The sequence below is a fragment of the Anolis carolinensis genome, chromosome 2 (assembly GCF_035594765.1).
Source record: "Anolis carolinensis isolate JA03-04 chromosome 2, rAnoCar3.1.pri, whole genome shotgun sequence".
In the NCBI taxonomy this organism is placed as follows: domain Eukaryota; kingdom Metazoa; phylum Chordata; class Lepidosauria; order Squamata; family Dactyloidae; genus Anolis; species Anolis carolinensis.
This window is the reverse complement of record NC_085842.1, coordinates 319,921,406-319,935,638: the sequence shown is the minus strand read 5'-3', so window position 1 is coordinate 319,935,638 and position 14,233 is coordinate 319,921,406. Positions and strand designations below refer to the sequence as shown.

Here is a 14,233-nt window from a genome sequence, read left to right as displayed (position 1 = left end):
AACCATGTGATGGTCCTCCTCCTCCACCATTTCATGGGGCCCCACGAGTCTGACTATGGAAGAGACTGCCTGCTTGGTTTTCAACCTGTCCAAATGTGGACTGTCTAAAGTGGCTTTTGTAAGGTGGCTTCAGGTCATTTCTGACTTACGGTGACCCTAAGGCAGGCATGGGCCAACTTCTTCCCTCTCTCCAGGTGTTTTGGACTTCAACTCCCACAATGGTAGGCTGTTAGGAATTGTGGGAGTTGAAATCCAAAATGTCTGGAGGGCCGAAGTTTACCCATGCCTGTCCTAAGGTGAAGCAACAAACCCTTGCCAAAAAAATCCCGTGATAGGTGCTTGCAGTTTGAAATGCACAGTTCAGCTACAAATGTGCAAAGACGTGAATATTAAAATGGGATTAAGCTTTTGATTATGTTACAGTGATTTAAATTTGCACTTACAAAGATGAAATGACATGAAAAGATAAAAAGATATTTAAACAGCTACTAATAATAAACCATGTTTTGTCTCCAATTGGGCCTCTGAAGGGAGCGTATTCTATGCCCAGATTTTGAGCCTGGTGAACTGGCTTCAAATCTTATTTCTACCAGTTCGGCTTCAATTTGCAGCCTTTAGTATCCTGTATTGATCAAACAGCAATAGTGACCCATTTCAGATGGCAGCCGGTGAGAATGAATGCAGGAAGAAGGGGAAGGGGGGATGTCAGTTCCTTGCAGATAAAAAAGGGCTGCATAATTGAGCCGTGGTAGGAACTCTGTACGCTCCCCAGTGCCTGCTCATGCGATTGGGTGAGTTAGAGGGTTATCCTGCTGCCCCTGAACAGGAGCCTTCTTTTTCCTCCACATTCATGCCTCTTATTTGTCTGATCATGTATGCGTTCTTTCATGCTTTTTTTCAGGGTGAGCGAAGAAAAAGAGGTGACAGAAGAGCGGCTGAAAGCGGAACAGGAGTCGTTTGAGAAGAAGATCAGACAGCTCGAGGAACAGAATGAACTCATTATCAAAGAAAGGGAAGATATCCTTTTTATTAACAAAAAAAGAGGAGGGAGGGGGAAGAGTAAAGCGCAAGAGTTTGCGGCATGGAATAGAAAGCAAACCAGAGAGAAATAATTGTCCTAATTTATGGCTGGGCATAAATCTCCATGTGCTGCCATTCAGAAGCAATCAGAGGTGACTTGCCAGCATGCGGTTCTGGCTCATTTGAGCTTGAAACTGCCACCCAGCTGTTCCCAGGATGTTTCTTTGCCGTGAAATAGATATTTGTCAACTTAGAAACAACGGAACAGGAATTTGTGCATTAGTAAAATATGGACGCCTCGCTCCAGCCTCTCTTGCTTAAATCTGATTCCAGGAGTTTCACAGATGGCTTTTGAAGCTGGCAGTGAGGGACTGGACCATATTTGTCCTGCGGCATGTAGTTGGATCTCTCAAGGTCTCTGGAGTGCTTGGAGCTGGCAGGGCCCTTGCTTCTCAAAACCAGCGCTCTATCATCTGGTGGCTTTGGCATAGTGCGCCTCTCCATTGTTGAGGAACATGGTCATGGAGCAGGTAGAAGAGTCACCAGGCATTCAGATCCTTTCATGTCAAAGCCTCATTGGGTTATCTTTCAGATGATAGTGGTCTTTGAAATTATGAATAAGCATTTGTTCTAGGCCTTGTACAAGGAACAGGGGTCTTGGGCTGAATAATAGAATAGTACAGGAACCCAATGGCCATCTCATCTCATTCAACGCCCTGCTGTGCAAGAATACATAGCTAAAGTACTGTCGAAAGATGGCCATCCAACCTCTGTTTAAAGATAATCCAAACATAGAGAGTCCACCATTCTCTGAGGCAGTATGACTGTTCCTCAGCTCTTGCTATCAGGAAATTCTGATGTTTAGGTGGAAGCTTTTTTCCCCTTGTAATTTGAATCCATTGGTTTGTGTCTTCTGGAGCAGCAGAAAACAGGCTCCCTATGTCTTCTTTGTGTCATTCCTTCAGCTATTGAAAGAACAGTTATCATATAATCTCTCAGCCCTATTTTCTCCAAACTAAACACACCTAGCTCTCTGAGACTTTCCTCCTAGGCATTGGTTTCTAGACCTTTGACCAACATAGTTGCCCTCCTCTGCATATTTTCCAGCTTGTTAATGTCCTTCTGGAGCTATGATGTCCAGAACTGACCACAATGTTCCAGGTGAGATCTGACTGAAGCTGAATTGTGTGGTTGATCTGGATACTATGCTGTTGTTGATATAGCCTAGAATTGCATTGGGCTTTTGGTTGCCACATTACACTGTTGACTCACATTTAGCTCATGGACTCCCAAAACCCTGAGATCCTCAATGGTTTAGACTAGAACTGCTAGGGATCAACAGCGATCAGTAGTCCCAACTAGGTCAGTTGTGGAGAGCTGGGCTGAGATGGGTAGAGATGCAGCCTTCAAACTGGAAGAGTATTTGGTGTGCCCCCAAAATGTAAGAATGTCTCACTGCTTCTGTCAATTGTGGTTTGTTTGTTGACAAGAGCCAAGAATAATAATTGATCAGTTTGACTGAATGGCCATTGACTCACTCACCAAATCAGAATAAAGCAGTGGCATTGCCAGTTTGTTTGTTAAGCCATTCTTTCTTTTAGCATTTAATACTTAAGTTGAAAATGACTCATATGTGTCACAATCAGCCATTTTTTGAATGGGTCCATTAGAGAAACAGAGACGCAGGAAAAAATTACTGCCTACCAATGAGGATCCCATTGCAACCTCACAAGAATTTGGAAAAGAGTTTGAGCATGGTGGTCAGACCTTTCATGTTCCTGAAGAATTTGAAACTTTGGACAAACTTGCTGCTTTTGATGCCTAGCACTTCCATTACTCATCTGCTGGTCTAGGTCTTTAAGTTTTGCATAAGCTTATGGATGTGAAGTGGGATACACACCCCACCATGGGGATTCTTTCTTCTCCGGTGCATTTCCGCATGCGTAACTTCCATTAATGCTAATGAGTGCTACTGAGCTATCGAGAAGGAAATATATCCCTTTGGGTTTTTGTTTTTACCTTTATTGGCGAGAAACTATTCGAGCATAAATATTTCTTTCGGGAGAAAGTCTGGGAAAGATGGCAGAAGGTTAATACATGCGATTTTACACTACATAAAACTCTATAAAAAGTCGAAACATAAAACAAGGACATAATTTAAAACAATATAATTTTAACTACGCGCACACTTATCCATCATACATGAATGATTCAAAATCCTTCACTTACCTCCGATCAGTTAATTTCAGTTCTCGTGAAGTCTGTGTGGTGGCTAAGGAACTGTATAAATGACTTATCAACTTGGAATACAAATGCCTGGTGTTTCGCGAAGAAGGGGAGGGTGAATGTTGATGTTCTCTTAGAATATGGGAAGACATTTGTCTAAGACAAACTCAAAGCCATGCATTCATACTCAACCTCACATCTTCCCTTTGCTTCTGTGAAGCTCTCACATTTGTGTTTTGAATGGCACTGGTTTCTACTTGTATCCATACAGTCCCATTCTGTAGTATTGGATAATTTGGCAGAGGCTATTTCATCCAACCTCTCATCAGTGCAAGAAACCAACAGGTGAAGGGATCCTTCAAAGGAGGCCAGCTCTGTATAAAAGCTCCAACAGAGGAAAGTCCACTACCTTTCAAGATAGTCTAATATCTCTAACTATCAGAAAGTTCTTACTGTCTTTTCTTGTAATTTGAATCCATTTGTTTAGGTCCTACTTTCATAGAATCATTTATTAACACAGTTGGAAGAGCCCTTAAGGGCCCTCCAGCCACACCGGAATACACAATCAAAGAACTCCTGAAAGATAGTCATCCAACCTTTCCATTGTTGAACATTTCCTACTATCAGGGAGTTCTTCCTAATATTCAGGTAGAATCACTTTTCTTGCAGTTTATAACAAACTCCTTCACTCTTTTGCATGGCCGCAGCATTTGGAGATGGTTGTCATATCAAATGACACCCAAGTGTGAGATGGTGGTTTTAAATGTGGTGCCCAGTCTCTAGGAAACCAGTGTTCAGATACCTCTTCTGCTGTGCAAATGCACTGGGTTACCTTGAGCAAGGCACACCCTCTCTACCTGGGAGGAAGAAAATCGAGGCAAAACTGTTCTGAGTAACAGCACAACAACTCACAAATAGGTTTCTATAAGTTGGATACTACTTGAAGGGAAATAATCACAACATCATCATATCCAATGCTTTCTCAGGGACAGATACGATGTGAGATCTGAGCCCACAGTATTTTTTTCTCTTTCTGTGTATGTGAATATGTGCCTTTAAGTTGCCTATCAATTTATGGCGACCCCATGAATTTCATGAGGTATTCTTCAGTAAGGAAGACTCAGAAGTGGTTTTGCCACATCCTTCCTCCTAGATACCACCTGGTATTCATTGATGATCTCCCATCCAGTCAGGGCAGACCCTGCTTAACTTCCAAGATCAGATAGGATCTGGTGCCTTTCAGGCATTTGGGCCACATGATGATTTCAAAGTAAAGGTAAAAGTTTTCCCCTGATATTAGGTCTAGTCGTGTTTGACTCTGGGGGTTGGTGCTCATCACTGTTTCTAAGCCAAAGAGCCAGCATTTTCCATAGATACCTCCAAATTCATGTGGCCGGCATGACTGCATGGAGCGTTGTTACATTCCCACCAGAGCGGTACTTATTGATCTACTCCCATTTGAACTGCTAGGTTAGCAGAAGCTGGAGCTAACAGTGGGAGCTCATTCCGCTCCCCGCCAGCCTTTTGGTCAGCAAGTTCAGCAGGTCAGCGGTTTAATCCGCTACGCCACTGGGGGCTCCTGATACCATTTTAATGGGCCACAATTCACAATTCGATTGCGTAGATCAGCTGGCCTGCAGGTTTATGTGTTGGTCTGTCTGGGGAATGTTGGGAATAGTTCATAAGGGCACATGGTGCATGTTTGTGAACTGATGCCAAATTTCCACTTTTTAAAATTGGAAGTCCTTATCCTTGTGAAATCTCAGTAATGGTTGACTTTGTTTTAAGGGAGTGCTGCCTAGAAGTACATATGATTTGGAGAATTATGATCAGGTTAAAGATGTAAGATACTAATTGGCCAAACTGCACTAACTGGTCACCTGTTGCAATTTGTTCCAGCCTCTGCAGACTAAGCTTGGTCCAAAGTTTTGTGGGCCCCTATGCACAGTATAATTAGAGTACAGTGTATTTTGGAAATACTTTGTAATTAGGGCACTGAATATTTCCATATATTCTCTGTAGTACAGTGAATAGCAACATAGTCCTTATTGGAGGAGAGAGAGCTATTTTTCCTTTAGAGGGGGGAATGGGATGGGACGGGGGACGGGACGGAAGGTAGGTAAAGAGCAACTTCAGAGGCCATTTTCTGACTGGAAGCATAACTACCACTTATTTCCAGTCATGTCAGAGAAGGTTGCGGGCATAGATGGGGAGGCTAAATGAAGCAGACCCCGTTTTAATGAAGACGGCAAACATGAATAAAGGAGCTCATGGCTTGTAATGGCCCGGCTTTGTTGTCCCCACATCTAAGTAATTTCCGTCATCTTCGCCTTAATAGGCGCTGTGTTGACCCAGTCTTGTCCCTTCCCTTGTGCAGATAATGGACCAAATGAACAGCTTTCAGCATACAGGACATGAAAATTTAAACCTGTTCCTTTAGGGATGCTTTGAAATGCCTGCGATGAGTAAGAGAGTTACGTGCTTCCGCTGTGGATGCTTTGTGTGGATTTATGAAGCCTCGAATGTCCTTTTGTCCCTTTGAAGGACAGGAGCAGACTGATGTCACAGGCGATAGAAAATTCACGTCTCTGCGCTCTGCGTCTGTACTACGGCCTTCATTGCATCTCCCTTTTGCAGGATATTCATTTGTTTTATAAAACGCACTGCCGTTGCATCAAAGTGATTTGCACTGACCTATAAAACTGACTTATAAAACAACAGCATTTTAAAGAAAATCAGGCATTGGGAGCAAAGAGAACCGAACAGCAGCCTCAATTCATGAACAAAGAACTTTTTTTCTCCATTCTTAATTATCTCCCCCCTTCAAAAGCGGAGTGGATTCTGTCCTTGTGCGGGACTGTAAAACATCGCTGTGTATAAAACATTGAGTCGGTGATGTACGTATTGCAGGATTGCGTGAAATGTTCCATAGGTGACTGAATGCTTGTGAAGGCAGTCGGTTTAAAACGGGCTTTGCCTTTGTTGTTTTGTGGCCTTTGCTAGCCTTTCATTTGATCATCCCATAATGACCAAAGGTTGAGATGCAAGACGTACTACCGTAGTTGGGTATAGTTCTTTGCTATCAGGCTTTTGCTGGTCCAAACATTTGTCTGATTCTCAGAGATTTTTTATGCAGTCTATAGAATTAGTTTTCAGCTTGCAATAAGAGAGAAATTGGGCTCTCCTTCACTAGAGGTAAATGTGAACAAGTGTTTGCAAAAATTTCCATTAGGCTTTCCAGTGCTGAGAAAGTCACCTAAGGCAACTATTAGCTTGAGTTGGCATGTGGTGCTTGGCCTGACTGACTGTTAATGTTCTGAAATTGCACGTCATCTTTTCATCTCTCGTTTGGCCAGGAGTCGCATGATAGATAGTTTTGGCAGAGGATTAGCACCTAGTTACAATACCTGCCAGTATGAAATAGGCTCCGAATTTCTACCTAGAGTAAAATACATCTGATTCAGAATCAGGCTCAGCTAGAAGCATGACAAATCCTGGAAATATTCTCAATTAGCATTGCTAAGATCTTCTTAAAGCACCTTTCTGACTGAGGTATGAGAATGTCTTGGGCTGGTGCAGGAGTTATGATTCTAGAGACAGAAAATGTGGGTGTATTATTTGTCAAATGGCATTGAATATCACTAAAGGAAAATAAAATAAATGCATTACATAGTTCTTCACGCATTCCACAGTCTAGGTTTTCTGGCTGCACAGGACTGTGATTCCAGATATTATGGAAAACGAATGTATTGGACAGTGCAAAATAAAGGTGTGAGACTTCTGGAATGTTAAAAGCATGGGGTTAAAAATCATTCCCCCTTCTGAGAAAAACTGGATTAAAAGGCTAAAGTTGTAGGGAGACCCATCCTAGCAGACTCATATTTCTTCTGGAAAATCTATTCAGTCTCTTAGCCGGTATCTCAAGGTATATGCATTATATTCCAGGTTCATTAAGAATGTGACTTCATTTGTAAAAGGACATTTAAGAGAAGCAGAGAAGGTGTATGTGGTCAGCATTTTGGTTTGTGCGTAGTAAAGATTTCTGAGAAGCCATTATGGCCTGATGGTTGAAAACTTGGCTTATTAAAAAGTCCCTGAATATTTATAGTCTCCCCTATAATGGTGGCATCAGCTAAATAATAAATGTATTTAGGAACTTGTTAAGTGTAGAAGACGCAGTCAAAGGGGGGTGTTGGGTAAATAACACGTGCCTTGAAAATTTTATGAACTCCTAAACTAACATCAAGGAAGGCCTGACATTAAAATAATGCTAAGTGTTTAAATTTATCAAAGGCCAAAAATGCTTTTGAAGACACTTTTGGTCTTAATTCACTTGGTTTAGCTGGTCTCTTGAAAAAAATCAGATGCTTCTAAGAACAAAGGCGGATTGGGTTGTTCGTCCTTTTACAGAAGCTGGGATTAATGGGGCCTGCTTAAAGGATGACCCTTTGCCCTTAATACTAGCTCTGTGGGATTAAACCTCAAAGCCTTGCCAGCGGAGAAGGGCATGGCGATCCAGCACAAACTCTACTGTATTGAGGCCGACTTTTATAGCTAAGCAAAGGCTTTGGCCCCCCCATTTGGCCATGAGAGAAAGATGCCCACCCCACATTTTTTGCAGGCGTTTCCTCTTCTTGCAACTTTTGGTCTTTGCTATCTCACTGTGCCAAATTCAGTCAAGACGTGAGAGCATGTTGGAGGGGATGGGTCCATATATCCATGTGTGTTTGGTGATGTTCATCTTCTTGACCATCCCCATTGCTCTTCTTACACTCTCCCTCTCCACCATTGTGACGAGGACCAATAATCTATTCGGCTAGGGGAAGGCTGTCCTGGTGCTCTCCATCATCTGGAGAAGTTCCCTGCCAGAAAGGTCTCTGCTCTCGGGCTTGCTTTCCTCTTCCTTTATCATTTCTTTCCCTTTTGTGTTGAGCGTTATTTTATGAGCTGTAGGCAGTAAGTGATTCCACTCTCTGACTGTATTGCTCTTCAAATAGTATCATGTGAGTGCTTTTACAGTACAACCTCTACACCCGAGGGATCTATTTCCAGAGTTTCACTTACCCACATCTGGCAAAATATATCCTCTTTAGGACTTTTCTAGGTCGTCCAGATTATTTTATAGTACATTTCTTTTGGACCTTACCATGAAGTTGCCCTGGAGGATCTAGCAAATTCCTCAATTTATATTTTTAGGAATTTCCCAGATCCTCTGGTGTGTCTTTATAGTGACTTTTGGCAGAATCATTCATTTCAGTAGTTTGGTATTATCCACTGTTTACTGTTTCTACGTTAGGTTCAAGAACATAACTCCCCCATATTGTACTGAGTTTTATTGTCTAGTGTTAATACATGACCAGTTGTCAAGAAATGAGAATATACAAGTTGGGAAAGCAGCCATGAAGGCACTAGGTAAGACCCCTAGGGGCAAGCACATATAATTAAGTAGCAAAGCAAAATCATCCAGACCATAGGATTTCTGATTTTCTGAACGGTAAATAAAGCTGAGTGAGTCACGCTGCTGGAGGAGAGTTTTATGAATACAATTGACTGCTAAAAAGACAAATGAGCAAATCTACCCTGAACTCCTAGTAGAAGCAAAGATGACTAAATTGAGGTTATCATATTTTGGGCCTATCATGAGACTAATTGGAAAAAGGTCTTCCACTTTATCAGTAATGCCTGGTAAGTGCTGGTTTTGACCTACAAAGCCCTAAACGGTTCTGGTCCAACTTACCTGTCTGAACGTATCTCCTCCTATGAACCATCAAGAGCACTAGGATCTTCTGGAGAGGCCCTGCTCTTGGTCCCACCAGCCTCACAGGCACGGCTGGTGGGAACGAGGGACAGGCCTTCTCTGTGGTGGCTCCTTGGCTGTGGAACGCCCTCCCCAGTAACATCCGGCAGGCCCCAACTCTCCTGGGCTTCAGGAAGAACATTAAGATATGGCTTTGTGCGCAAGCATTTAATGAATAAGTACTATATTGACATGGTTGGAACTTAGGTTTATGTGCAATGGTTCCTTGGAAGAGGGTTGTTGTATGTCTTTCGGGCTGAAAGCCTTCGACAACACATTGTTCCTTGGAAGAATGGTAATAAGTAACTATATGTTTTAAACTTGACTTATGGATTATTGTAAATGGTTTTAGATGTGTTGCTGTTTTTATTGATTTGTTTGGCATTTAATTTTGCCGGTTGTTGTAAGCTGCCCTGAGTCCCCTCGGGTGAGAAGGGTGGGGTAGAAATGTTGTAAATAAATAAATAAATAAATAGAGGGCAGAAGGACAAGAATGGGAAAATCACTGGGTCAAGTAACAACAACCAAAAAATTCAGAAATGCTTGATGAATCAAGTCATTTAAACGTAGCTATGGACAGTCAACCATGTGTAGTCTTTCTTAAAAGATTGTTTTTATTTCCATTACAAAATCCCTTAATCTATACATATAACATTCAGTTCCCTCTTGCTCTTCCTTCTAGCTCCTCATCTTAGTTTTTGAGCAAAATATATATCATTGCCTATCACTCTGCATTTGAAACATCTTCATATTATTATGAGTTGGGTTGTATATTATTCTTAACATTCAAAATACATTTTTCTAACAGTAAGTTTGATCCAAAGCCTGGAGTTCGCATGAATAACACAAGTAATAAAGAGATGCCAAATTTGAAAATGAAAATGAAAGATGAAATAAAGATCTTCTAGCACTGTTAAATGCTGGAAAGTTAGAGATAGTGAAATCATGGAAAGCATTAATGGGTCTTTCAGTACAGAAGTGGATAAATTGATTGTGGTCTATAGCACTATTAGAAAAACTAATGTATAAAATTAGATTAGCAGGAGGGTCTTTAGCTTGAGATATCGCTGTGAGCTTCTTCAAGGGCCAGTAACATGCCATGGATGGTTTTCTCATGCTGCTTTCACCTTTCCTCTCCATGGATGCCCATGGTCCAAGCCCTTGAAGGATCATATCCTCCATTGTGCTTATCACTGAGATCTTGGCATAGAGACGGTTACAAGGGATGTTGGCAGGTGCTGTCCAAAGCAAAATGCTTGAAAAGCACAACTGCAAAAAACGGCAACCATGAATCACTGTCATTACAAAAAACATAATTATGGAAAGGAAATGGTGAACTAAATGCCATTTAATCATCTGAATGTATACAAAACATGGATAGATACAAAGGTATGGAAATTGCATTACATTCAAACAATGTTAAGAACTCAAATGCCTTGTGTATACAGTACCTAACATTGTTTGCATATAATTTGATGTTCATACATCTGTATCTATCCCAGTTTTGTATACCTTTATTGGCCTTGGCAATTACTTCGCCAGTTTTTTTCTGTAATAATTTTTGTAATTGCATTGATTCATTTTTTTGCAGCCATACACTTTTTAAAAGCAGTTTATTGTGGTTTGGTTCTGAGTGCTGTTTCTTTTTGTGAACTGCTAGCCAACACCTAGAGGGCCACCTGTTTTAATCTCTCTCTCTTATTATGACTGGAATATTTATATTTATCCTGTCTCCCCCTTCCTCAACACACACAATTCTTATGTGTCCTGTAGTTTCTTTGGACATTTGATGATTACACAGACCCTAGCAAAGAGTATTCTGTGTCAGAATGCTTTCCTTTTATGGGCCTATAGCATAGTGGTTAAGGTGCCATAGTTTGACTCTTAACTCATCATGAATTTATTTGGTGACCCGAAGAAAGAAGCACACTTTGAGCCTCTGTATTTTATTTGTATTTTGAAGGTACTGTAATTCTGCCCTGCTGTAAAGGGTAATTGCATGGTAATTGCTCTGTGTCTCAGTGTCCAAAGCAGCAGAAACCAAGCATGTTTCCTTTTTAATGTGGCATCCTTTCTGATATTTAAACACAGCTCTCATGTCCCCTCTCAGCCTTGTTTTCTCCAGGTTAAACATACCCAGCTCCCTAAGTCGTTTCTCATAGGGCTTGGCTTCCAAAACTTTGATCATTTTGGTTGCCCTTGTGTGGACACCTTCCAGCTTGTCAGTGTCCTTCTTGAATTGTGGTGCCCCAACTGAACACAGGGCTATTATTCAAGGTGAGCCCTGACCATAGCAGAAGAGAGTGGGGCCATTCCTTCCCTCAATCTAGACACTATTCTCCTATTGAAGCAGCCTATAACCCCACTGGCTTTTTTAGCACCATCCTTCAGCACTCTGCTCACCAGCTCTGCAGAACACTACCTCTTGGGTACATCTGCCTGAATTTTAATGGCATGTATTGTGGCCAACAATGATTACTATGTGCTTAGGTGATATTTCAGAGGAAAGAACTTGCAAAATCAGGTCTGAACATTCCTTGTCTAAGAAAGCCCTGTGAAGTTTATAGGGTCACCGTAAATCAACAGACAACTTGAAGGCACACGTATACATAGACACATACTGTTGTTATGAGGAAACTTAATAGAGAGTGAATCAATTCATTTAAAATGACTTCATTTAAAATGTATAGAGATGGAGCAGAGTTCTACAGATACTGTGGATACATACAAGTAAATTTTGGATGTTAGTCAGGAGCTTCTGATTTAAATGATGTGACTCATTGAAGCTTACTTAGAGTGCTGGTGGCAAATGAAAAATATGAATGAAAGAGATAGCCACAGTAAGCCAGAAAAGCAGGGGATAGAACAAGCATTTGAATGATAATCTAACCTTGTTTATTAGGAGGAGTTTTTCCCTGCTGAACAGTCCTTGCTGTGGGCTCCTAATGCAGAAATGCCTTGTGATGATTCCCATTTTCTGAATGCATTTGGAGGGTAGTTTAATGGTTGTTTAGAAATGAATATTTTCCAACAGTCCAAGAATTAGAGTCCACATGGAGTGAAGTATCTCAATGCTCCTGAAGAGCATCTGCCAACAGGCAAGTAGAGCTTTGTTGTGATCTCCACATTGTGGTGGTTCTGGGGGTTCAAAATATATCTCTAAGTTATGGTCTACTTGCCACCGCTTGGGCTCCAGAAGAGGCCAAGATTGAGGTCTCCTACATGAAGACCAGAGTGGTAAATGAGATCGTTAATTGCTGGAGTCTGCTCTGCAGCGAATCGACTAAAAACATGGATTTGGTGGAATTGATATACTTTATTGCTCCTACCGCAATGAATTCCCCCGTCTCCCTGCCTCCCGCCAGTAATGAGCATGTTGGGACAGCCCTGTGATTGGCGCCTAGCTGCCTTCCTGAACTATTTTGCAAAGTTTTAAACATTTCTTGCATGATTAAATGCACTTTCAATAAATCAATCTCATAATAATTGTTGTTCAGGAGAGTTCATTATTCAGTTTAGTCTTTTAAATTACTGTTCTTCTTTAAAGGATTTTCCTGACGTAATAATGGCTTCGGCTAAATCCATTTGCCATACTCTGGCTTGTAATTACTTTAGATTTGAAGAATAAAATGAATGGCTTTATTATTAATCAGCAGCAAATTTGTCTTACTGTTTTTAACCTTAGAATGGCCTTCACTTGTAAAATAGTTTCAGCAATTCAGATGGCAGAACAGTTTTTTATCCCCTGTCCTCCCTTTTGAGAAAAGGATTTATTTGGTGAAAGCAATTGGTATCTTGCTCTCTCTCTCTTTACAAACCATTCATCACAACTATCATAACCAGGCAGTGGGAACAAATTAGCTCACGCCACATGTTTGGGTTTTCCAGGGTCTTCTTGTCGGGTCCTTTGTGTTTCCCTGAAGTTCTACATTTGTCCTGACCAGAGCTACCTTCTAGAAAATTGCTGGACACAGTCCAGGAATATTTTTTTTGAGGAGGCTTAAACCTGGTGGAAATGAGCCATGTGCCCATTGCATTAATTTTAATAGGGCTTAATTAAGTGCAAGTTTTTGTAGTTTAGTTTTTTATTGCATTTTCAATTTTTTTTGTTCTCTCATAATGTTCTATATGCCATTTGCCCCCACCCACTTCCCCCAAATTACCAAATTCAAAGAGGGACAGGGAGATAGATGGAGGAGAGGAAGCCTGGCCAACCTGAAAGGAGAGGACATGTTAGAATCTTGGTACTGAAAAAAAAAAATCGGCAATATTTCTCCAAATGAAAGCAGTCTTTCTTAAGTCAGGTTTTTGCAGTTAGGACAAGTGAGAAATGCATAAGGGAGAGAAAATGTAAGAAATTATACCTTAAGGTAGTATAGCCTGAGCATCCCTTATTTGAACGCTAAAATCTGAAATACTGTGAAATCCAAAATTGTCCACAGGGGTGACTGAGATAGTGACACCTTTGCTTTCAATGTGCATAAACTTTGTTTCATGTACAACATTATTAAAATAATTTTATACGATATTTTAATAATATTTTACATGAAACAAAGTTTATGCACATCTTCTGGCTATGCATATTTTAAACTATGTTAATATTGCATCTTTCAGGTTTGTTGAAAATCCCTTCTTTTGTCTATAAAATGCAACAATAGCTTCAAGAATTGTAGAGATTTTATTTCTCTAAGGACATCTCAGTAAATGCTGGAATATTGTGAATCCTTGACATCTTTCTGTCTAATGTTAGCCACATTAGTCAGAGAGATGTCAAGGCTGTTGTCACATTCAGAGTTGCCCTCTTCTCATTTAATTTCATTAATTATCTGAGCAAAAAGAGTGTTCTACGCTTTTGCTATTACATTGTTCATAGCACATCCATGCAAAAGACTATATATGTAAGTTCCTGTTGCTTACTGTTGTGTTCTGGCTTTACTCTTGTTTTTGCCATAAGTAAAACTCCACTTGTCAACTCTTTCCCCTAAAAGAGTAAGTCAGTTGTGGTGTAAATAATTCTCACTGCCTAACGTTACAAAAAAGTCCTGGACTTTTTGATGTCAGAACAAAAAGGGCATGATTGTACAATTGGGAGATCTTAATCCTCAATCGCCAGGGGAGAAGCTACATTTAAAGCTCATTTTCATACGTTGGCCATCTAAAACCTACCAGGCATTGATTTCAAACTGGGGC

The 14,233-nt window shown here is 40.8% G+C and overlaps 1 protein-coding gene across 3 annotated transcripts in view; it reads left to right on the top strand.

Moving 5' to 3' along the window:
• Positions 1-14,233, top strand: part of kiaa1328 (KIAA1328 ortholog) — a 252,717-nt gene that overhangs the window by 31,249 nt on the left and 207,235 nt on the right. For all 3 annotated transcript variants that reach the window (XM_008119155.3, XM_008119154.3, XM_062972600.1), the window contains one exon: positions 902-1,017. In XM_008119155.3, the coding sequence (XP_008117362.2) occupies positions 902-1,017 (116 nt within the window). The remainder of the gene's footprint in view (positions 1-901; positions 1,018-14,233) is intronic.